General features: G+C 41.1%; 2 protein-coding genes across 2 annotated transcripts in view; one reads left to right on the plus strand and one right to left on the minus strand.

Moving 5' to 3' along the window:
• Positions 1-26,044, plus strand: part of trmt61a (tRNA methyltransferase 61A) — a 735,410-nt gene that overhangs the window by 148,388 nt on the left and 560,978 nt on the right. The gene's annotated exons all lie outside the window — the stretch shown is intronic.
• Positions 5,474-26,044, minus strand: part of LOC104965158 (metabotropic glutamate receptor 8-like) — a 35,196-nt gene continuing 14,625 nt past the window's right edge. The window contains exons 6-7 of the mRNA XM_010794117.1: positions 7,170-7,268; positions 5,474-5,563 (exon numbers count right to left, since the gene is read on the minus strand). Coding sequence (XP_010792419.1) covers positions 5,474-5,563; positions 7,170-7,268 — 189 coding nt within the window. The remainder of the gene's footprint in view (positions 5,564-7,169; positions 7,269-26,044) is intronic.

Here is a 26,044-nt window from a genome sequence, read left to right on the forward strand (position 1 = left end):
TGCGGCGCCATATCGAGAAGGTCCAGTTGTGATAGACACGCTTCGGCACTGCCGTTTACATGCAGAAAAACCTTCATAACACACAAGGGGACGGGTAATAACCGGAAAAGCATGACATGTGACCTTTAAAATGTTAAAAAAATCTTCCCGGGGGGGCATACCTCCGGACCCCCCTAGAGGATGTGACGTCCACCCCCCATTCTATTGTGTATTCCTTGGATACTCTATTGATCTTTATCTTTTCTATTGTACGATTCTCTGGCTGGGGCGCCAACTCAAATCTCGCCTAGGGCTGCAAATTGTCTAGAGCTGGCCCTGGGTTAAGGAGGGGAATCTTTCTCGGGTAAACAGTAAACACCTCTACATTTTTACATTTAAAGGAGAAAGATGGAAGGTGTCTTGCTCTTTAGGTAAATCACACAGGCATTCTAACAGACGGCCTGACTCAAGTGCTCCTTTTCGTTTATCTCCCGCCTCTGTACGGTGAACTAAGTGCCCTGCACACTGACAGCAGTGTGGCAATTACAGCTCATGCATTAACCATGAGGTATTTTTGTTGAGAAAACATGTCAGTGGGAAGCAGTGGGACTCCTGATATTAATTCTTTATATTTTTCTGTGCACTTTTCTTTTCAGCAGCAAGACTGATGCTAATGAAAAACAGAAAGAGAAAGAGACGAGGATTTGCGGTGTTGGGGAAATATTTTCCAAGGTCCATAACTTTGACCCAGTTTATCAGTTCAAACTGTCCTGACTGAGCACAGGCACCTGTAACCTTGGCTGCTGTGCTCTCAGTGTTCTGTCTCCCTGTTCCTGCCTGTGGGCGCCAGCTGATAGAGGTGTTATCTTTCTATCTTGTTATGCAGCATGTTGATTGTTCTCTCTGAACTGGCTAAATACAGGGGTCTGGGGTAGAGTTCTTCAGATTTGATGTGGCAACTCTACCGTGCAGTCAGACCGTGACTGCTGTGACTTGTGATGTGAATTCTCTGGCCGAAGCTCCTATAATAAACCATCAGTGTTTGACATCAAAACTCCTGCTCTTCCCGTGTCTCTTTCCTGAGTCGGTGACTCCCACTGCATTGCTACACAGAAGTTTCCCCCACACGCAGGATTGACAGGATAAAATAGTAGGAAAGCAGGCGGGTCAGAAAGATAACTGATGTTTAAAGAGGGAGTGGCAGAGAGGTGGAGGCATGGCGAGGTTAGAGAGATTTAGCAGATGGGACTAGTCCATGTGTAAATATGCCTTATGTAAAGCTTTTAATAGATATCCTCTGGGGTTTAAAAGCAAACCTCTTTTTGGCCTGGCCCTCCTCCTCCTCCTCTTGTCAAATAGCAATAAGAGGGTAGCTTTAAAAGTCTCTACTTATTCACACGCATATCCCTGTGCAGCCCTGGAGAGGCCAGGGGCTTTAAAGTGGGTTTTCTGCCGTGTGTAATGGGTCTTATGTTGTGGATGACAGCACTGCGAGAGGTCTGTCTGTGCCTTAACAGGATGTGGAATGTGGCAGGAGGGAAGTCATTTCTTTCTTCATCCCAACACTCATCTCTTTTCTGCCCTGACTGCTAAACCTCCCCTCCTCTGGTTATGTAATTTAGGTTTTTCCCTGTGAGTGCTGCTCTCCTTCTCTTAATGCCCTAAGTGCCACTATCCCTAATGTTGTCTCCTCTTCCCTCTGACCCCTCTATTTCTGCCTCTGCATCCCTCCATCTCTGTCTGCATGCTGCCAAATGCTGTCAATTTCTCTCCTCTGTGTCTTTAGTTTCCCTGAGCTCAGCTGTCGGCTGTCAGTTCTCCGTGCTGTCTCTCTCTATCTTGCTTTTTTTGTCTCCCTCCTGATTCCTCGTTTTGGAGCGGGGGATGACTCTCACATTAACAGTTTGTAGCGATAGGGTGTTTGGTTGTGTATCTTGTGCTCAAATGGCAGCTTTTTACAACCGTCTCAGCTCACATTTGTTTTTTAGTAATTGGCTGAAGAAGAGAATGGCTGCTGCTGCCTTTCTCACGTTCTTCCTTCACTCTCATTTGTTGTGCTCTGGTATTTCATCCAAAACAAGAGACAGTCTTCTGTGTTGTGTCATGGACAACTAGCTGTCTAATAGGTTCTCAAGCTTCAAAAACCATTGTTTCTTATACTTCAATTCACATAAATTCATTTCAATTCGAATTCAGCTGATTGATACAAACATCTCTACTTTTCATTTTACTGCAGTACAACCATGTGTATTATAGAGTATACATTACTAATCACCTCAATGCTTCCGAGAGTCTGCAATGACTCAAGAGGAGTAGAATGCAGATGTAGAAAAGATGCAATATCAATGAATATACATTTTTGGGGGTTCGGTCTTTAACTATTTGAAGGCAATTATTGAGCATAACAATAATATTTTGTTTTTAGAAATACAGTAAGAATCCTTCAGTTCACCTGTCAAAGCGTCTTTGAGACAAAAAACAACCGCATTGTATGGTAGCCCAGCCACCGGCTGTGTGTTTGTCTGTGTGTGTACTTTTTTTATATAAACATATGCAAAAAAGACTTGATACATTTTCAGCTCAAAATGCCAAAGGCTGCACGTGTTTATCTTTTTTGGCCAATTGTCTGTTGTCCTCAGTCTCTCTTAATTCAGTATTACTTGTCCTACCTGGTATATTTATTTTCATCCACCACTCCCTCTCTCTTATCACACTCTATATGTAGTCACAACAACTGTCCTACATATAGTCTTAAGATAGCACTCTTTCAAAGCCACAGAGCACCTACAGCTGTCGTTAAATAAGGATGAGGAGCACGAGAGGGGGATGGAAATAATGCCATCTGTCAAATAAGAAGAGTGAGGCAAAAAAAAGAAGCGAAAGACAGGAGGGGAATTCAAAGGTGTACAGGAGAGGAGAGGAGCTGACTAAGACAACAACAACTGATGGGTGCAGAAAATAAAAGGGACTGCTCAGCTTAAGAGGCATCACTGCTTCCGCCTATTTTGCTCAGACCACACATTTCCTCCACATCACCACATCCCTTCTTAGCTTATCTCCAGCTCTCTAATGACTCCGCTCTCTGACCCATCTGGTCTCGCTGTAAAACCGAGCGCTATCTCTTTATTCCAAAAATCTGGTGCAGCCTTCTGCGTTCATGTTGACAGCGAGGCACTGACAAATGGCTGCTCGGAGCACCGACTGATACTGTAAATCCTCTTTGGACAGGCAAAGTGAGACGGGATGTTCCAGGCAAAGGCACACTTGGGAATATAGAAAAGCATTCAGCTTGCTTCCTTCGGTTATACAGAATAGGAGAAGTGTTGATCAAATACATGCGTGACATAAGTAATTCCCTCTGTGACTATGACAGGAATGTTATCGCTATATGAAATCTTTCCATGTAAATGTATAGAGCATTAAGATTAAGACTTTCTCCCTGCTTATCTCCTCTTACTCAGCCTATTAGTAATTTAGAAAGGAGGGAGGAAGAGAAAACTGGAATTAGTACGTATGTGCAGCGAGGAGAGAAAGGGGTTTCAAAGGTGCAGAGGTTTGAAAGAGGAGATTATGAGGAAAGAGATATTGAGAACTCATTTCACACAGCAGAAAATATAGAAGGCAAGGTTCACATGATCTAGATTACAGCCTCATCAACTATTGTAATGAGGGATGGTATCATCTGCCATCTGTCCAACAATTACATGTCTTCTGTCATATCGGGGATATAACATGATGGGGGATGAATGGGGAATATGAGTCACTGAACTGAAGATGGGCATCATTTTTTCACTCCTGCTACAAGCTGTCGATCATTTTCATGAATTTACTGTAAGGAGAGGCCAGTAAACAAAATCCCATTAATGCCTCATGTTTGTCAATTTTTTGGACAGACGGGTAGATAAAAGAAACACGGACTGAGTGAGCGGTGAGACAAATATCACACTTCCTCTGCTGCGTCCTCACACGTTATTGTAGGGTGACGGGAAGGTTACAGACAAGAAAAAGAGATTTCCTTCAGTCTTGTCGCCGCGTGTGTTTCTCCGTAAGAAGCCAGCTGTGACGGCTGCTCCAACCTGAGTCATGTGTCAGTGTTGTGCCACAGAATCTCCCTCACTTCCCTCTTGAGTGGTAAATAATAGGCTTTCCAAACGTGTGGCTTAGATATTTTACACTACACAAGCCAGAAAGAGAGATATTTGAGTCTGTCACTCAACATGGAGCCTGCCATGCTCCATCTTTTGCAAAAGGCCACTGTTTTTAGTTGAATACCTCCTGAGTATCGGATTAACATCACCGAAACATATTTATAATACTTCTGGTATGATGTCTCTGTGGATTTAACGTGGACTAGTACACATGTAGAGAAATCATTAATAGTCCCCCTGATATACAAGCCACTAATCCCTCTTACTATCACTTTCTTTCTGATCGTGACTAGATCAAATTGTTCATTATGCCTAATTTCTCTCTGGATCCATGGCGGCTTTCTGCCTGGTTATCCCTTCATGCTTGACTTTTAAAAAGTGGCCCAGTTCTATATCTCTCGCTCTGATCTCTTTCCAGTGTCCTTGACGGACGGATGATGTCCAACTGCATGTCAACACTAATCCACCGTGACCTTCGGGAACCTGGGAATCCTTATTAAGTCCCCAATAGTGGCTGAAAACAACCCGCTAGAACAAACACAGGATGGACTCACAAAGGGCTGGGTGATGTGGAGAAAATCTGATATCGTTATACGCAACATCAGTGTAGTGCTCACTACTTGTGCTTAGGCTTTTTTACTTATAATACATCAGTAACATAGTTATTATGATAAGATAAAACTATAGTGTCATGTTTGTGTACAGATACAACCCAATGAAATGCAGTTAGCATCTAACCAGAAGTGTAAGTCTATATACTATTACAACATGTAAATTACAGTAAGTGCAGTACTACAGCATACTGTAAGCGATGCTATTAGTAACAATATACAGATGTTACAAATGTTTATAATGTTTATGTTTATAGGCACAGACAATAAGGAGTATAAACACCAAGTACAGTTGGTTATATGAACACTAACATTAGGTAAAAGCAAAAGAATAGAAAAAGTGAAAATATAGAACAGATAGAACAGTCGGTTAAGTGAGATCACTTTACTGCAGCCTTTAAAACCAGGAAGAGATATGTGATTATTATTATTATGTGATATTACAATAACTGATGTAAAAAGAGTAGTTTCATGTCCGATACTGATATAAAATGTATAAATAACAGCCCTAGACTCACATTCTAAACTGAATTGTGCAAATATGTGAGAAATTAAATGAGCAATGCTTTCATTTTGCCTGTGGTGCTACTGGGTGTCATGGTGACCTCTGGCAGTCTGTGACAGCTGGCATATGGCAGCGCTCTACCTCCACCAGCCCGAGTCTACGCCTCTCACAGCGCCAGCTCAGTGGCCCCTCAGACCTCTGCCATCTTGGCCGTTCATCAGGAAAACAAGTTAGTGCTGGTAATTAGGACGGATGAGGAAAGCAAACCTTCTGCGCTTCCTTTTATCTGAAAGGTTTATTTGCCTCGATGCAGCAGGAGTCTGAGATAAGAGAGGAAGAGATCTTCGAGGATACATGTTGTCAGCAAACTGAATGGCATGTTGCTTTATGAGTAGGCTGGACTGAAGTCAAAGAAATGTTTACTTTTACAAGTGAGCTTTGATGCTAGTCTCGCCTAATGCAAAATGTAGTTTGAGAGGTTGTTTCAAAATGTATTTCCCTCTGTGGCTGCTTCACTTCCCCGATCAAAACTATAAATAAAAAAATTCTGTTTGGTGAATGAAATTATGTACATGTCTTTTTAGTGCAAATGCACCCTTTGGTTTAAATGGTTTGAACATAGAAAATGATAAAAACAGAGCATGTTCATAATAAATAGTCTCGCTGTGCTCAGACCATGAAATTCATTTACATTTGTGCAATTAGTCTACATGATCTCGATTCAGATGGCTTGTTTGGCTGCATTCCTCACTTGGCGGTTGCATATCAATGTGTTGCTCACAAGTAGCACCATTTTCAATTATGCCAAAATAAGCCTCCACAATTATGCAGGGCCCCCAATGTTCAGGCGACAGATGTTTAAAAAGCAGATTTCATCCACATGTGACCATTTACAAAGCCAAATTACGATATGTATGATGTCCAGCTATTTCATTGTCATTGCTTATGTTTAAAAAAAGAAAAAGGGAAATATAAGGATTACTTATGTTTATTAATGGGAATTTGTTTTTGTGATATATTGTGTTGCTGAGGAAATGCAACAAGGCAAAGGCAGGTTTCGTCAAGATTAGCTTAACCATAAGAGTCTGCTGAAATAAAACAGCGTGTTTGGCACTAACACTATCAGAAACATACTGTGTTCATCCCCCCTGCCTTATACTAATTCCTGTAAAAAACAAAACATTCGGTATGGCTGCCCTCAAAGTGAACATCTTGAAAATAACAATAACTTCCTATTATCCAGCTCATGCTGTGTGTTGGAACTGTTTGAAGTGTTCAGCAGAGATATTAAAACTCTACCCAAGGTAGGGAAAAACTAATGAATCTTTTTTTTGTAGATTAAACACACACACATGCACACAACCCTGTAATTAAACTCTGTCGAACAGGTTACAAATCAGCAGCTTCCCTTATCACAAATCCGCTGCTTAATTGCCCTGTCTGCTGCTCCTTTTGGTAAAGCGAGTATGTAAACTACATCAGTAAGTGAGCTGAAGAATTAGGATCAATCAAATCAAACTTGTAATCTACAGGTCAGAGGTGCCTTTAAATAAAGTCTGCTAATGGTGCATTTTGTTCTTCTGATAATGGCGCCAGAGAGTAACTGGATCCCTATTTGACCTCAAATACAAGCTGCTGGTAGAAGGAAAAGTGAAACAAAATGTGAGTAAGACATCTGCGGCTAAATAAAAATAAAAATGTTTAAGTAAAAAAGCTAGGCTTATCTGATGAGTCACACACATGCCAAAGCACATAAAGGACCTCAACATCATCATCATCATCATCATCATCATCATCATCATCATCATCATCATCATCATCATCCTTCTGAAAGATGGAAGAAAGAGGGTTAAAAACAAGATAATTAATGGACAAGTGCAGGCCTCAGAAAAATGCAAATGAAGGACGGATAATCCTTTGTATTACCTCCGGTTTCCATGGCAATTTCTTGTGCCGCTGGCTGAGGAACTTCCGGATGCGGGTGTGGTGTCTGCCATCAGCCCCTCCTGTGATCGGCTCGTCATCCTTGGAGAAAGGAGCAGAAACGCCAAATGTATTCCTCTTTCACTACAGAAATAGACATTGATGATAGAAAGAAACAATTGAATGTTGCTTTAAATCTCAGTGTGTTTAACTAAGCACATGTATCCATGCATTAAGCCATCCTTATTGAGGTAACATGACTCTTTACAATAAGCCACATAATTGATTTGTGAGATAAAGTAGCGTCATTAGCAAAACCCACATCCCTTTCCAACTCATGGAAGCATTAAGCAGTACAAATTGTACACTACAACTGAGAATATCCCACACACACACACAGAGGAACACACATACATACTATTAAGACCCTGTGGAATCTCCTCTTAACCATTCACTCCTAATCCAGCGTTTGACTCGCCAAAGCCCTAATCTGCAACATACTCTAAACATCCAGCCTGCCAGCCAGGATCTCCTCTCGAGGGAGCCTGAACTCTCCCCCTGATCTGGGAATTAGCTCTAGTGCTCCGGTCAGAGCACTGCAGGACTCTCTCTCCGTGGCCTGCTAAAAGCTGTGTTAATGTCAATGCTCGGGTCTGGTGAGACGGCTGGACAGAGCAGGACTTTGTGGCCAGCTCTGACGAGATAAAAGGCTTCTAGAGAAGAGCTACATTTGTGGCAAACCATCCTCTGTTAAGCAGCGGTGTCTAAGGAGAATCATACCTGCACCAAGACAAACCTGGGGGGTTTCCAGCACCCTTGAAATGAGGGGATTTTGTCAATAAGGCACCAGGGTTACCAAAAAGCTGTCGGATGCCAAGCCTTTGATTACCGTACATGTTTCAACTTCCAGGGGAGAGACTTGAAGGAAGGCAGGGAAGGGAATGATGAAAAAATATGACAACGGGCTCCCCTCCTGTCTGGCACCAGAGGAGGGCTTGAAGTTTGTACGTACCAGAAGACTCACAAAGAAATCTCCAGCACTGCCTTACACTCACACACACTCTTATAAGCACACGTGCACTCACTAAAAGGACTATATGTTCATAGTATCATAACATGAATAGAAAGGATAGGATCACCCAGGACAGCACTCAGCGGTCAGTAGGCACTTGTTTTCATCACCTGCAGTAAAGCAATCGTTGTTGACGCTTACATTAAGTATGTTAAAAAGCTGACATTTAACTAAAGGCGTAAATAAAGGCATGATGAAAATGGCAGCTTTTTATTTGCTCTTAACTTTAAAATCGACTTAATTCCGATAAGGCTAACTAACTAACTAACATAACTTCAAATATATAGAACATTCACATTATTGAAAAGTTGACCTGTGTCCAGTAAAGATGGTACACACCATTTTCTAAAACGTACCTGAGAAAACATTGATTAATTATAAATACCTTTAAAGATTTAGCTCTGAAGCAATTTAGTTAATTTGCAAACAAATCACTAGAGCTTATTTTCCTCATTTTCACTTTGCAAGTGTCCTTTATACATTTGCAGTGTTGCTGTTTTTAGACATTAAACCTGCAAAGCTCTGTTTTGCTTCCACTTCTCATATGGTGTGGACTGTGGATAATGTCAGTGACATTGTTTGCCTGCTCTGAGCAAACCAAGCGCCAGGAGTAGGCAGCTATCTGCCAGCCAATCAGCTTTCACTATTAGAACAGGTGCATTGACTGTTCCAATGAGGATGATGGATTATCCGTGTAGGTGAAGGACTTTGTGATCTGCGGTTACTGATTGTGATGAATAGAGACAATGTTTAAGGACTCATATGTTGTCAGCCCCTAAAAGACCACACTCCAAATAACTGCTTGGCTTTGGACTGTAATTCACACGGACACCACTTTAGCAAAAGCGCTGCCTCAGCTCGATCCAACTTAAAGTCTGCTTATCGATGCAATACTAAGAGGTAGAGTTAAACTCATTGACCTGAGGTTGCACTACATCTACAGTATTAGCGGTACTCCTTTTCCCTACATAGTCATAATGTCTTTACACTTTGGCAAAGATGTTGTCATCACTTATAGCATGCAACTAATATTTTCTGTGACTCATTACTGCAAACAGTTGTTAATTTCTAAGCAGAACTTCATTTGTATGGCTTTGGGCCCAGAACTGTGTTATCATGTTTTGCTGATGATTAAAGTTTATGCTAAGGGCTCTGTCAGATGGCCTTATGTATTAAACATTGCTTCAAGGCGACGCAAGGAATATCAATCACACTGATGAGGCGGCCTATTTATCAAGGGTTTATATTGCTATTTACCCTGTTGATTTTCAGTCAAATGAAAAGACAAATGGTCCTTAACCATGTGTGCATTGTATGTGCTGAGGGAGCATTGCATCAGAAACATAAACACTGGAGGAGAGCAACATATAATTATAGCTAAACTAAGTTGTTTCATATACAACACGCGCAAAAAGAGTCGTAAATCTCATAAGGATTGATAGATAGATGAGCTGTCCAATCAGTGTGCTCCCGCCAATTATATCCATCAAAAAAATAACTACAATGGGTGCTAGCCTTCTGGAGGTTTCCCTCACAGACTCTGAACATTCATACATCACAATTCAAATGGGTGACCTTGCTGATCCGAGCTCAGAAAAACAACTGGAGCCAGCGTCTTGGAATACCAATGAGATTAATGAATTCCCCTTATTAAACAAACAAGCGCCAGTCTGCAGGGAGAGGAAGGGGACTCCTCACCCCACTCCCTCCTCACCACCATCAACCCTTGCAAATGAGCTTGATGGTTCCCAATAGTCCTCAAATCATCTTTTCATTTTCAGCGCCCTGAAACATGAAAGTTAATAACATGTTTGGAATAATTACATTATTCACAATTTCTCATTTATGTTAACTGCCGTAGCCATGTAGAGTATTTTAATTAGTCACACCATAGCAATCATAATAATATAGATGCTTCCCAGTTCCATTGTTCATATTAATACGTGCAGCTGGAAGCAGAGATACCTGGGCGACAGTCATTGCAGCAATGACTAACGGCAATGATTTATCACCGAAGAATAGCGGTGTTAAAGCTGCTCTGATGTACGATAGGGATGTTTCTGCATTTGATATATAAAACATAAATTCAGCTCCTGTGCATCAGATAATGTTGGATAAGAGTTTGACACTATATCACCATGGAGCAGACATTTCCAATCTTTGTGACTGACAATATGGATGTGATGCATCGGCCGAGGAGTTTCTACAGAGGGAAATAGGTAGATAAAAGGGAAGAGACAGAAAGAGAAATAGAGAACATAAAGAGAGACATAAAAAGTGGCAAACTGGAGAATAAGCACCAGAACACAAGACGAATGAACAGAGACAAATACAGAAGCGAGAAAAGGTGACCGATAGAGTAATAAAGTGGAAGACAGAGAGATGGATTTGTAATACACAACTCTGTGCCAAGTTGTGTGCAAAGATCAACAAACAAGCTCTTTAAGGCACAGTTTGAGCTGTTATTTATTTGTCTTCTACCTACCTCTTTACCTCCATTGTTTACTGTATACTGTCTATGTGTATGTTTTATGATTGCGTTTTGTTATCTGTGTATCATTAACCATTGCATTTTCTCAGAGGTGGACAATAAAGTATATCTAATCAATGTTTATGATGTACTGGATAGCAGAGTAATGTTTTTTCTCTACCACATACTTTGACAGTAGGGAAAACAATTATAGCAACTTGGATTATACACCATGTCCTTAAAAAACTGGGACAAAAGCAAATCCTCATGGTCAAGGCGAGGCTTTTCATTAGCCGTGTTCACACCGCAGTACTTTTCCCACTTTAGTTCCGATATAGTTCCGAAATGTTGCGTTCACACCAAAAAGAGCTGGAACTAAAATGAGTTCATGAGAACCTTTTTACCCACATTTCCGCCCCAGAGAGCAGGTACTTTCGTTGGAGAAAAAGGTTCCTATGTCTGATTGGCTGGGCGGTTAGCAAACCATGCCCCGTAAAACTCCCAAAAAGTTTTGTGAAGCCGCCATTTTATTATCCTCGCATTAGCATTATCAGCATTAACATTAGCCCAGCGCACAAACGCAGAGAGACTAACTAATGGCAACACAAAAGAAAACATGGGAGCGGTGGAGAGGAGGAGGTGTCGGCGTTCTGGTGATTTACTCTGAAGGCTTCAGTAGAAGCTGCTGGACTTCCGGCCGGGGACTTCGGGTGGCAGTATACGCCGTGAAGTTGTTTGCGGCCTGCCAGTAAACCCAAAGCAGAAGAAGAAGAAGTGACGTCAGGGGCTTAATTTGCCTAATCCTTCCCCCAGGAACTTATTCCGGTGTGAACGCGATCTGTACTGTGGTACACTGCGGTGTGAATGTGCCTAATGGCTCTCACGGACACAACCAATCCATATAATAAAGAAACCTGTAAATGTAACAACACATAGTACACACTCCTCACTTTTTTCAAGGTTCACTACAAGCTTGTCCTCGTCTGTGTTGCTCAATAAAGGTTAGAATGTAATTCAAAATAGAAATTGAAGGGGATTTTTCAATCAATGCTTAGAACTTGAGGAATGTCATGCAAGCTTGTAAGCATTGTAACGAACAGATGAAGAAAATTGCAGCTTTCACATTCGGGGGTCTTTAAGTAGCAAATAAATCAGTGCAGGGAACAATCAGGAAACTATTTTGATTTTCAAAAAGCTTTGCAAGATGATTGGGGGAAAGGGGAATCGGACAAAGACAGAAATGATGTGTTCACTTTAATATCTGTTTCTCATACTTAGGATACATAGGACCAATTATGCCACCTCCACACAGGGAGGTACGTGTTAAGTGAATTAGCCTCACAGGACATGTTGGGCTTCAAAAGCATGTGTATGCAAGTCCTTAAGAAGTATCATGGGAAAAGGAACCCTTCAAGACAAGGGTGATTAGAGACGTTTTCAAAGGGACCCAGATGCACCTGGGCTTTCACGAACACACTCACCATAGCAACACCACAAACCAGTGGATGAGCTAGTGACTGCGTAGCTACAGGGCACACATGATACAAACATATGTTTTCCTCATGCTGTAGGCCTAATGTCAATTAAATTGCTCTTACATCACTCTGTTTCAAAGTGCTCTCTCTTCAGAAGCTGAAGGGACAGGAAGACATGTGAAAAATGATTGATTTGCCTTTGATGCACACATCCATTGTTCCTTTTGACAACAAAAAGATCAGAGCAATGTCTGTACCGCGCTAAGATATTTATTTTAGAGCCAGAAGAAACGGCTGTGTTAACTTGAAATGTCCTCTATTGTGTTGGAAAGCAAGGAAAGCTCGCTGATGAAAGCTGGCCACTTTGATACATGGATACTACTGGCACATCAGCAAACACTGCTGGAAACTCAAATGTAATTTTTGCCCGCAGACGGCCATATGTTGATGTGGCTGCTCCGGGTGTTGGCTAATGAATAGGATTGTCCTGGGAACCATGTCAGTGATCCCGGATCAGCACCCGTGACGCCGGGAGGTTGAATACATCTGCACCCTGATCTGACAGTTAGACGTTTCAGTCCATTTCAGTAAGAAGGAAGCTCTGGGAGCCCCACTACCTTTACATCTAAATCCCTATCCCTTATAACAAAGTGGCTGGCACTACTGAATAGAAATCAGCCCGAGCGCATTCAGTTAAACTATTGCAGAACAAATCCCAGCCAACAGAGAGAAGGAGTGCAACTATTTTTGTCTCGCTGGTTGCATTATTCATGTAAGAAATTGCATGCCGGTCAATGGAACAACAGTAGAGCGGTGAGTGAGGAAGGGAGGGAAAAAAATGGAACATAAATAAGGGACGGCTGCAGTCGATAATAGGAGTGATAGAGTCAGTGGCTCCAATTCATTGGTTGAAAGATTAATGGCGCAGAGATGAGTGCGGCAGGGAGACAATAAGAAACAAAGGAGAAGAAGGAGGGACCAGACGGAGGGAGGGGGGAGATGGACGGATGGTGAGAATAAAAACTGGAGACAACGGGAGAAGATGAGCAATTATTATCCTGCATGCGTACTTATAGAAATATACAAAACTCACCTTTTCACTCTTGCCTTCAACTCCTAATCAACTAAGCCCTCGCCCTTATTCCTCCTAGCTTAGCACTTTCTACTTTTGTTGTTATTTTGTTTTACTTGCTTGTAAGCGCTTTGTGCACTAGGAAAAGCGCTTTATTGTGTGTGTGTGTGTGTGTGTGTGTGTGTGTGTGTGTGTGTGTGTGTGTGTGTGTGTGTGTGTGTGTGTGTGTGTGTGTGTGTGTGTGTGTGTGTGTGTGTGTGTGTGTGTGTGTGTGTGTGTGTGTGTGTGTGTGCTACTACAAACAGGCAGCTTATATTGAGGTGTCTGTACGTCACAAAATGTGTAATTTATTGATTTAGGTCTCGGACGAGCTTTAGGACTTCTGTCATGCTTGAGTCCACATCGATACAGCAGACATGTAAGGACTGCGAGGAGCCGAGCAATATCTCTCGGGATCAATAATGGTCTGGAGAACTAATGCCTCAAGTGCTCTGATTCGAAATCAAAATGTATCCTCTCAGGCCCTTTTGTTACATATCAAAGTAGTTTTACCATTGGAATGGAGCAAACTGATGCTGTGTTAACTCTTTGAGTAGTTTAATAAACACATTTACGGCAGATAGAAAACGTTGGTTTATTGCTTCAAATGCAAAGAAAACATACTGGTATTTTGGAAAAAAGCAACATTCAACTTGATGACAATTAATAAAAATTATTTAAAAATATTTGGCTCATTAATTGCAGGCAGGATTTTGCGTTGGGTTCAAAGGTTGAGAGAGAAAGCAGGCAAAGCGTAAGCCCTCTTTTTGGTGGATTGTCATCTTTGCACAGTAATTAAAACCGTCTGAGCAGGGGTTCCGTAAAACCTGAGGGAAAATACTCGGTGGAAAGACGGCTTAAGGTGACTTAATTCATTATAAATCTAATGTAAGTCCCTTTTAACAAGATACGGGTCAGATACGCAGAAAAGGAAAAATAATTGTTGGAAGGTGATGAGAGGAAGCAAGCAGCGTATGAGCTAAGCCTTGTGCCATGCTCTCCCTTTATTGGAAGAACCAACCGCAATTGTATTAAACTGTTTTAGCAACAAATTGCATCACTCTGTAGCTTTTCTATCGCGGTAAGGCTTGGATAAAAAAGATGAATAAACTAAAAGAGGTCTGTCATGTCAAGATTTTCTGTTCAGGCTGATTATCACTGATGGAGTGTGACACGGGGCAGCTGGCAAACAGAACAGGCAAACAGTCGACTGTCAATCATCCCCGACCTGCTTGGTGCTCAATCTGACCTGATCAACACTGAGATCGCCACGGAGACACCGAGGTGGGCTCCGACAGAGAAGGACACGGACGGAGACACACACACACACACACACACACACACACACACACACACACACACACACACACACACACACACACACACACACACACACACACACACACACACACACACACACACACACACACACACACACACACACACGACGGTAATGGTGCATTAACTTGTACTGCACATTCTTTCCCAACTGTTCTTCTCAGCCCTAGGCAGAGAAAACAGATAGATGGAGGGAGGAATATTATTTTCAGTATCGACCAGATTGTGCCCAGAGTACTTCCGCACATTAAAAAACACCTGGCTGTTTTTTTTTGACGGAGCAGAGCCTCTCCACAGGTTTGAAAAAGGACCAAGGTTTTCAGACGTCAGGCCAATGCTGAACAAAAGGTTTCTCGGTAGGTTCTTAAGGACAATAACAAGAATGAAGAAAAATCAACAAAGATGGGTGAATAAAGGGAGCTATATTGTGCCGGCAGTCCAAAGTAAAACATTGTAAGACATAAGGAGCCAGTGTTACATTTGGGAACATCGGGTAATTGTTTGCTTATTTCGCTCTACCGTTTGAACAGATCCTTAATGTGCTAATTAGCTTAATAACCAGCGGGATCAGTGCCACCTGCAGGCAATTAGTTTTAAGAGCTGTTTTTTTTTATTATATTTCCTTAGCTGCTGTTTTATATGTGTGTTTGCAGTTTGAAAAAACATCTGAAAGCCTAAACTTCGACTGCTGTCACTTTTATTTCCCAAACATGGCGCAGGGTGACCAACTGCTCCTACAATAATCAAACAGGCAAGAGCGTCTTTGTGTGGGCACTTGTGCATCATACTGTGTGTTTATTGCACACGACACCTAAAACCTTAGCACATTTGGTGGTAAGACATCAAAGCTTACATTTAAAATACAACAATTACTCCTTCCTCCCACTCTAAACCAAACAGCTCCCTTGACCTAAATCAAGGATGTAATATGAGGTAACTCTCTGTCCACACACACACAAACACACACTTGTCCAACATGTATCTACTTGGTAAAAGGAAGCAAATTAAAATGCTGAGGTAAATATTGAATGAAAATACCATGAAAAGTTTAATGACGGGAGTTGCGAGGAAATGTTCTTCAGCCATTTATCTTAAGCGTGCCCTTCATAACATCAACAACAATCCAGAAATTCATATTAATTCACCATACTAATAGGACTGTCACACATGTATCTATTAAAAACTATTTACACATCATTTGCATATCCTAACTTTTACAGGTGAATGTGTGTTGGTGTATTCTGCCTTTGCTTGTACACTTCTTCAGTCCATACATGTACATGCACACAGTCGAACTTCATTACTTGACTTCACTTCATTATAATAAAAAGTGGCTTGTTGGGATCAATAAGCTAACAGCAAGAGCCTCAGGAGGTGGTCGTGTCTTCATTATCCGTGACCGTAAGTAAAGACGGCACGATAGAAAGGACCCAGCGTGCTTTTATGGAGATTGTGCAGCGCTTACAATCAATATTTACATCTTCTTATCTTACCCCTGCTGAATAAATACAGTCATATGCTATGAATATGTGAGGAACAGGTATCAGACATTATGACAAAAAAGCCCTAACAAGAGTTTTACAAAAATAATATTCACATGAGTTAATAAAATAAAAATGTTAAGTGATTTAGCTGTTAAAGAAAAATGAAGAAACCGGTTTATATGCACTCATTTTAGTGAGCCGAGGAATCAATACCACTAACAATGGCTTGTTAGGACTTAAACAGGTGAGTGAGGCAGCATGCAGTTTCTAGTTCACTTCACTGGCACAGCAGCATCTTAAATCTTAAATGGAGCGATTAGTTACACTGCTGTTGGATAAGTCAAAATGTCTTCTGAGAGGAAGGTCTAGAGACAAGCTGAATTTCAGCATTTCCAGTGATGTGGGTCTTCTATCAGTCTGGGGCACAGGGGGAAAGTGACTGGCAACTGTTTTAGCTGTTGGCAGTTGACAATTGCCGCTCATGGCTATTTATCTCCCCCGCAGTTAGCAACACGCCAACAATGCGTTTACTGGGGTGAGAAAAGACAACACTGACTGATTAAAAGCCACAGTCAGTGTTCACTTTGTGTTTTCACAAGCTCTGTATTCTTTACCCAACCCTTGATGTTAAGCACCGTCACACCAACCAAAATGTTACTAAAATATTGGTGTGGCAACTTTATCCTTCTGCAGGCAACAGACATTGTTTTTGTGGTTCTTGTGCAGCTAAGATATCCTGGCTAATATTTCCGAGTCAGTGCCTGGGTGTTAGCAACTTGAGATTTAAGACAGGAGTCGGAAAGACGTTCGCGACCGGATTGTTTCATGCTCATTTTAATCTAATAAAATAATCAAAATGAGTTCTTTCTCACTCACAAAAGGCGGTCAACCAGATCACTTTTTATTATAAAATGATTGTCCCATTGATTCTGCATTCATATGCAAGTATTTGTTTAAGGAGATTATTGACGTCCTAATATAGGCCGGTGTAGTTTTGACAGCAAACTGTATGAAAGGAGAATGAATGTATCCACATGTTTAAGGGCATGCCACTACACAAGCAGTAACATCTTCAGACGTACAGGCTACAAGACGTATTGACTGTGTAATGTGAGTTGCAGTGCGTTTCACATGCTGTTTCTGTGAAATGTAGGTTCCCTACTGTCTGCCAGTATACCGCCTCTGACATTTCTGCTGACCAGCACTCCCCAGGTCTCTGTTCTGTTTAAGTATTTTCTTCCCTCCATCCTTCTTCCTAAGGCAATTTTCCAGCTCCTTCCTCTCTCTTCCGTTCTACTAAGAAATACTGTTTAATTCAGTTTGAATGAACTTTTTCCTACAAGTCCGGAGAGAGCAAAATGAATGCTTAATAGAAAAACCTTCCCCTCCCTGACAAGATGCATGAAGGACCACTTATTATATAAGCTCTGAGTGCTCTTTAAAACATTTGCCAAGCACTCAATTTAAAGTCTCCTAATCGAGCTGGTGCAACCAAAAACTAACTAGGATTAATGGTTGCAGAGTAAGTAACCATTAATCAGAGAAAACCCTTGGCTTTCCATCCTGGCTAAAGACTGATAAAAAACTTTCTGAGGCTAAAGGCAAACAAAACGACTAAAATGACAGAAAGTTTGGCCAAAAATAAACAAGCAACAATTTAAAAAGCTTTGAAAAATGCAAACATTTTCATGGAAGTGAGCATTAGGGGTTACAACGAAAGGCTTCGATTTATTTGACTTTGTTTAAGTGTTTTTAATTTTGGAAGCGGGCCAGCAGGAGATGGGGAGATGAAAGGAAGCTGTGGCCACACCAGAGTCCATTTTAACTAATTTAATCAAACACAGGGATGTGTCAGCAAAGCCTGCGGCACCAGGGGATGACTTTTACTGTTTTCACTTTTACCTTTTCATCCTTACCCCATGATGTCTTTCTGCTTCGTTTTAAATATTGACATCACCCTTGGGCTTGGAAAACATTTCCGACTCAGTCTTTCATCTCAAGGAAAGCCTCTGTAGCTCAGCATCCATGCGTGGATACCGTAAATGTACAGATACGTATTTCAGATGACCGACGGCGTTTTGACCTTTGTTGCCTTTTCAAATCCCAGTTTTTCTCTTTTTTTTCCTTACCCGGTAGAGCCTCTACAGTCTTGCCAATGAAATTCAAACCGACAGGACAGACAGGAGCAGCTTTGAGGAGGCCTCTGGTTAATAAACTGTGTCACAAAGAATGTCTCTCTATGGGACACTTCATGGACGGCACACCTGTTTAGAGATCTTACGTCCACCTGTTTAGTCTCCACTGTTTACGCCTCATTTCCTTCATGTGCCTCTATGTTGATTCATGTTGTGTCATCACCCTCAAACGTCCCTCACCCTCCTTTGTCACCAAGACAACAAGAAAGGTAATTAAAATAGTCCCCTGCTGCTTTTTGTTTAAGGTTCCCGTCACCCACCACAAGCCTTGGAACCACTTCACAGCAACCCGCTGCCACCGTTTAGCCCAACAGCTCTTTCACAACACAAAGCCACCAAAATCATTTATGCAACTTTATTCCTACAATTATACACTCAGCCTGACAGAGGAAACGTACTGTTAGACGTACGCTTTTTTCACAGCAGTCCAAATTTAAGAAATGTTTGTTTTCCCTGGGTTACAGATTCATACCCTTAAAATAAGTCGAATTTTCCACCGTACAAAGAACAGAACAACTACAAGGTTTGTCTTAAAACATTGTCAGTGAGGGTATCCACTAAGTTTTATTAAAGTAGTTTGGTCTGTCTGCTGCTGTCACAGAGAGACGGTTTGAATGATGATGAAATGTCTATAATTGATACCTTAAGAATAAAATACACCCTGTAAGGAAAATGCCAGAATTGTAAGTGTTGCTGCTAGATTTGGCACCCTTATCACCTCTGCACTATTTTGACTCTTAGTTTCTGTTTTTCTCTGCCTTATTTTCACATTTCATCATTCTGCCTCCAACTTCTTTGACATCAGCTCTATTTCAGCACCCACGCAGCAAAGTCACGACTAACTTTGTGGCACGGGTATTCATTGGTGCCTCTGCATGTTAGTGGAGATGGATGGCGGCAAGAAAAGAACAATGAATCTTCATAATAGCTGCTGTGTGTCTCTTGCCCATACACACCCACAATCCTCAGCTGCTCTTTTGTCTTTAGGCTACTGTTTGTGTATCTCATGCTGTCCCTTCACCCCTCCCCTCATGTGCTATCCATTCATCCCTTCATACAAGCACCTGTCCGTCCAATCTCTAGACACCTGGAAGGAGGCGTAAAGGTAATTTATAACTCATAGGGACACCGTGTCGTCTATTTACAGCCTGCCCACCCTCTTTGGATCGTCCATCTATATCAATCAGGTGCGTGGGTTGTACTGTATCTACCTGCAGGCGTGTTGTCAGATCAGAGATGAAATGTACTGTACTTACATGCCTTATAATTGTACAAAAAAATGACTCAACAGGAAACCCACACGTTGTATGACACCACTCACTTCTTGAGTACTGGACTGAAAAAGATAAATAAGCTTGAGATAGCATTTTCCTCAACATACTTTATAAGAGAACAGTACATGAGGGCTGTGGCTTTTGTGTACTGCATGCTTCACATTATTATAATGCCAGTGTGTGATTTATGTCCTGTCCTGTTTCACTCTTCAGCATACTGACAGATATCCCTAGATATTGTAATAGGTAGAGCAATACCATCATTGTATCTGGAACTTGTATTGCATTACTGTTGCCTGCGCTGCATGGAGGACAGTGATTGGCTGTGACACAGCTGTTGCTCAGGGTCAACTCTTTCAATTTTACTCTGTATGGCTGCCTCATCATCTTTTCTTCTTCTTGTGCTGTGTCCATCACATTAATGTCCAATTCTCAGCCCACCAATCTGTCTGATTCTTTCCCCCTCTCTATCTCTCTCTCTCTGAGCCTGCAGACAATTCTGGGAATAATATAACGGATCATTTAACACGTATATTAGACATTCCCTTTTTATGGCTGTACAAATTCAACCAAACCTTCTGTACCTTTTCCACATGAAAAAACCTGCCTTCAGTTTTTAAATCCTACACTTCGCACAGTAGTCACATAAAGTGATCTTGTAAAAGAAAAAACTAGTACTGTGTGCAGTGTGTGACAAGTGGACTTTTATCCTGAATTGCTGTAGCTTCTAATTATCACAGATGTTTGGCTCTGTCATTGTTAGTCTTCCTTAGCTGTTTGACAACTTCTATCTCATCCATTTAGTCATTTCGTGTGCAAATAAAAGCTAACCCTCTTCTGTAAATCATGCACTTAATTACTTACTTGGTTGCATTAATTACAGCAGCATAAAATCCTCTTGACCCTGAGAGAGACACGCTGCATGCAAACAGTTGTAAGCACTGGCCGCTGTGAGAGTTGGTCTTCATGCTCCTGCTGGTGTGAGAATTATCTATATTGCAATACATATGCCCTCTACCCACCTAATCGATGCACCACACACGACTAAAACCACGAAAATTAAGAAGTGCTTCAAGCTGTAAGAAATTCAGACACAATTTCATGAGAAAGAAAAACTAAAGGCAACTTTTCCAAATCACAGTGGAAATAAGCAGAACAGATGTTAGATGATGAATACATCATGATCAAGTCTTGCCGGTCGTGGTTGTGTTTTTAAATGGTTTTAAATTAAAATCTTCAGGGAAACTTTTAACAGTTGCCAATTATTAGTCATCTGGAGGAGATCTGTACATTATCTTTTGTGAGGATCTTATCGACTGGAAAAGTTTAAGAAAGTATTTCCGCTCATTATCATGTGCATTCTCACATCAGCACTAACAGGTGGGTTGACAGTTGTGTTGTGTGTGTTGTTGGCTTATCATTATTCAGTGTGAGCTGTGTCGATTGCCTTAATTTGTACAGTTCGTCTTTTTTTTAATAACAGTACATTCACAGAGACAACTTTTAGGTGACTCATCTATAATATATATATTTAAAAGTAATGATAATAACTTTGCACTAGACCTTAAAAAGAAAAAAATATAAAGGTTCTGAATCTTAAATTAAAAATTTCATGTACAGCAGTGGTTCTCAAAGTGGGGGGAGCGCGCCCCCAGGGGGGCGCAGAGGCATGACAGGGGGGGTGCGAGAGACCAGGACGAAAAATGGTTATTAAGAAAAAAACACCAGATTGATGCTTTTAACTTCAATATTTAAAAATCTTCCCGGGGGAGCTTGCCCCTGGACCCCCCTATGTGAGGTCCACACACCACCTATAAAAATAGCACTTTACCCTGCTTAACCTTATATGCTGTGAGCTGATTATCGAGCCCTTCATTATAAGCAGTTGCGGGTACGTTGTGTATTTGCGTGAGATTTGTTGCCAGTAAGAAAATTCCACTGTATACGCGCCTGGTACAGTAATGGGAAAACCCTAATGTTTGAGCAACCCTTCTACGAAACGTCAAGCTACCCCACAAGCACCCAAATAGAAATCATCTGGCACTGCACCTGAAAGCCTGACTATCTTGTGTTGGGGGGGCCCGACCTTTTTTTTTTTTCTCCAAAGGGGGGGTCTGACAGAAAAAGTTTGAGAACCAATGAATGTAACATGATGACCAGGAAGTCTTCCGTCTTTTTTGTTTTTAATTAAGAATCAAACCCACACACAGACAGAGAGGACACTCTCACAATTAACATTGATCACTGGCTTACAAATAACTTAGGTGTTGCTCCTGTCCGGCTCAGGCGGCAAATTGAAAAATTGGTTCTTTCTCCTGCCCAGCTGCCACTCTCAACCAAGAATCTTGAAAGGGCCACTCCGGCTCCATCTATGCCTCCTAGCCAGCGGCATCTGACTTGTGTGTCGATATACTCTGCAAACCTTCTCCTTGGCTCAACAAGGTGAGAAAGAAAGAGCAGTGGGTTTGTTTTAATGACAGAATAATCCAGAAGGATGCTTACAAGGAATTGATATTCCTGACAATAACAACGGATCCAAACAAAGCGCTTCAGTACTTCATGCTTGTCTGTACCTGTAGCCCAGGATTAATAGACTGCTAGCTTGGCCAGTTTAGGTCATTACCCGTGGATGAGGATACCATGAAGAATAATTTACAAGTCTTTCCTTTATCTTGGCCAGTTCCATAGTCCTGTTTTAAATGGCTTAATCTTTTTTATCCATTTTCTCAACAGCGCTGGTAACGACATGTGAGTTGTCATAGCAAAGCACATTATGGGGAAGATTGCATCCGATATATGGCGTGGATTGGAAAAGCTGGTAAATGAGGTCCCGTCTCATTTTAGAACTCCCCACAAAGACTTTTAAAGGTCAGATCAACACTGTGGTTCTATGGTAATCACAACAGTTGTCCATCAGTAACTGACCAAAGTGCAGCAGGTTATATTGCGACTTAAATATTAAATGGCATTTTAATTATCATCATTATACCAGTATCATAATGCACTTAATGTAGAAATGAAATTGAAATGCAAATGCAGAGACATACCATTCCCCTCATATAAGATGAGAAGGGGAGGGGAGAGAGGAAGAGTAGCGAAGGTTCTGGAAGCTGAGATAACACAATGTTGTATCATATTTATTCTAATACAGGGGAGGAGGGGGGGGGGGTAAGTAGTAGATATAAAAACTTCATAGTCTTCCAAATACTTCGCTGCCTGCTTGGCTCACGTCCACCCACGCTCCGACCTACATCACCCCTATCCCTCCACATGACCTCCACTGGCTCCCCATCCAAACACTGCAATGCGACTTTATAATAACTTACTTTTCACTACAAAGCCTCAACAACCTTTCCATTTTCTGTTTTCAAGCTCACCATGTCTTCTTGAGATTCAAACACTTCTAAATCAGCTTGACGGATATGTACAGGTACATCATACACCATGCAAATATGTTGAACTGTGGTTATCAATCATTGATTCAACTGTATATAACAACAAGTAAAAGATACTCTTTTTGGTTGAAAAATACATGAAACGACAATCCCAATTATAAATAATGGTAGTAAGTGTATACATAGTGCTTATAAATGCTTAATGGGCGGATTTGAAGTAAAGAGTTTCAATGTAAATCTATCATAATGACATAACCCAGATCTATTCTGTTTCAATTGGGCAGGGGAAAAGAAGACTGGCAGAAGGAGAGGAGAACAGAGGAATCGATGACAGGGCCAATTCAAATAGTTGAAGGTAGGTGGAGAAAAAGGTGGGTGATCCATGGGTGTGAAGGAAGAGGAGATCAACTCACAGGCCTCCCTATGTGTCTGGGCTGTGCTCGGACAGCAGAGATCAATGAGGATCAGGCCCACGGGCTGGTTCATCACATGAGACCATAAATTACTAGACTGGAAGAACACACGGCAGAAATAAGGGGGAAGGAATGAAGCAAAAGAAGGAGAAAGAGAGGTAGATGGGGAGAAGCAGGAGACGGAGGTAGAGACGCAAGAGAAAAATACAAAGTGGTAAATGACGGTAACAAAGTCGNCCTGTGAATAAAAAATAAACCATAGTGTTGGTGATCTACAGTGTTGTCATTCTTCTTTGAACAGCAAGACCGCTAACACCCTATTTCAACAATCACACTCCCTGTAATTGACATAATTAATAGATAGTTTAGCTTCTCATCATCATTTGCTGTGGCCCACTGATGTTAACGATCGTAACTGAAAGGCTGCCTGCCAAACGTAAACATTCAGCCACGTGACATTCAGCCAAACTCTCGCGAGAGTTTTACACAAGACGGATCCTTTCTAGCCATAACCAAACTACAGAGCCCATTCCGTGTTAGTGTTTACTTCCTGTCTGCCTTCTTCTGGTGATTTATCTGACGTCCAGCGCTCCGTCTTTAAACCTCTTCTCCTTTCTCTTTCTTGATCCTCCTTAGCAACCTTCATTATAGTCCTTGACAGCGGTCTGTACTGATGTATTAACAACGTGTCACATGTTAAGAATTTACAATCAGAATCGAGTATTCAACTAAGCCATGTAATAAAAGAGGTTAGTACCCTTAATGGCCTACACAGTTGTTATGCTATACCACATTGCCCTTCACTGGATGTATACTGAGCTACTTGAATGCTCATATTGTGATGTAACTTATTACTTTACAAAGACAGTAAAAAGTAATATGTACTGTATTACATTTTGGAAGTAACTTGCCCAACACTGCAGATTGCATACACATGCATGCACACACACATTTACCCTTAAAAAGCACACATACAGTCACGCATGAGCAAACCCAAAAGGTGCCATGATACATTAACACCTACAAATTGTCACAGTACCACCATGCTTTAAACGTAAAAGGTTGGAGAAGCTTCTAGATATATGGTTGGCAAAACCCATGACCAGATTGAAACCTCTTTTAAGTTATTACAAATGATGTGTCAACCTTTAATAAGATTTAAAAATGTCATTCCCTATATCTCCCCCTAAATACATATCTTGACACTTAATAATAGCCATTCAATTAATATGTATAGATGCTTCATAAACATATTAATAAAGATTAACACATATTCAATTTAGTATATAAGTATTATATGTGCACCACAACAATTACTGTTGAGATACCAAATTATTTCATTAACATTAATTATTTAATTAACATTAATTATCATTTCATTTGTTGTTAACAGGATAATCACCATTTACGAATATTTAATTAGCTAGCAATTAAACATGTATTAATGATGGTGTTTGTAAAGTGTTACCAAAGAAAGGGAAAAACAAACTTCAGTGATTCACTTCAAACTTCCTGCATCATAACTCTCTCCCGTATCGAAAGCGAGCAAAAGCAAAACGGCATGAACCATCCAGCAAGAGTCTGATTTCCCTGATGTGTGATTAGACTGGATCGCTTTGATGTCAGCTTTTTGTCATGCGACGGAGGCGGGCACACGCCTCAGAAAGAGAAATGAGCTAAGACGCCAGAAAATGGAGAAATGGAAATTGCTAGGCTGACACTCGGAAATAAGGAAAGATCTATAAGAGCCGTCTCTTTTATCGGGACATACAAGCAGTCAGTGTTTGTGTAGAAGGGGAGCACACGACTGGACTGTCTTTGAGATTGTGGAGATGGATTTCAAGGACACCCTTCGTATCTGTACTTGACTTGATACATTTCCTTTCTAAACAGCTTGAGGTTTTGTAACCCTACCGTTTATGTGCATATTATGTTATACTCGAACCTGTGAATGATAAAGGGTTATCTATGTGTTCGCCACGATGCCTGCAGAGTGCTTATCTATCTACTATGTGTACATTTGCTGCATACAAATGTTTATTGTGATGTAGAAGCCATGACATCTGCAATCAAAGACGTGCCTTGAATCTCAATGAAGGGATTTATTGTAAAAACCACACTATCAAGTAATGGAATCATGAAACTGCATGCAGGTAAACACAATGGTGTCCTGTGTGTGCACTGTATGGTTATGAAGCAGATGTGCTGGTTGAGTGTTTGCATGTTCATGCCGTGATTCCTATACTGATAAGGTCAAAGGACATCTCTTCTAGGCTGTCAAATAACTCCCTTATTGTTTCCATAAGGCAGTGGCTCCTAACCTTCATTGCCAAAATAAAGCGTTTCTTCAAAGAAAGGTTATACCTAATATGAACATATAATAGGGCTGAACGATATATCGTGTCATGGCGATAACCGCGATATGTGCGATTTATTTAATTAAACATTTTTTTTTTACAAATTCTTTTTTTTTTAGGACGTGTGATATTAAGTAGGTAAATGAACTCAAACACGTCATGTTACAATTATTTTGCTGCTTGCTACAAAAGGAAAACTTGCACGGCTCTCATGTCAGGGGTACTTGATCAGATCACAGCAGGCCCCGCCCCGCTAGTTTGCAGACCATCAAAACAAACGGTAAAAGATGAGCG

This window comes from Notothenia coriiceps, unplaced genomic scaffold (genome assembly GCF_000735185.1).
Source record: "Notothenia coriiceps isolate Sejong01 unplaced genomic scaffold, NC01 NC01_scaffold00037244, whole genome shotgun sequence".
NCBI lineage: Eukaryota > Metazoa > Chordata > Actinopteri > Perciformes > Nototheniidae > Notothenia > Notothenia coriiceps.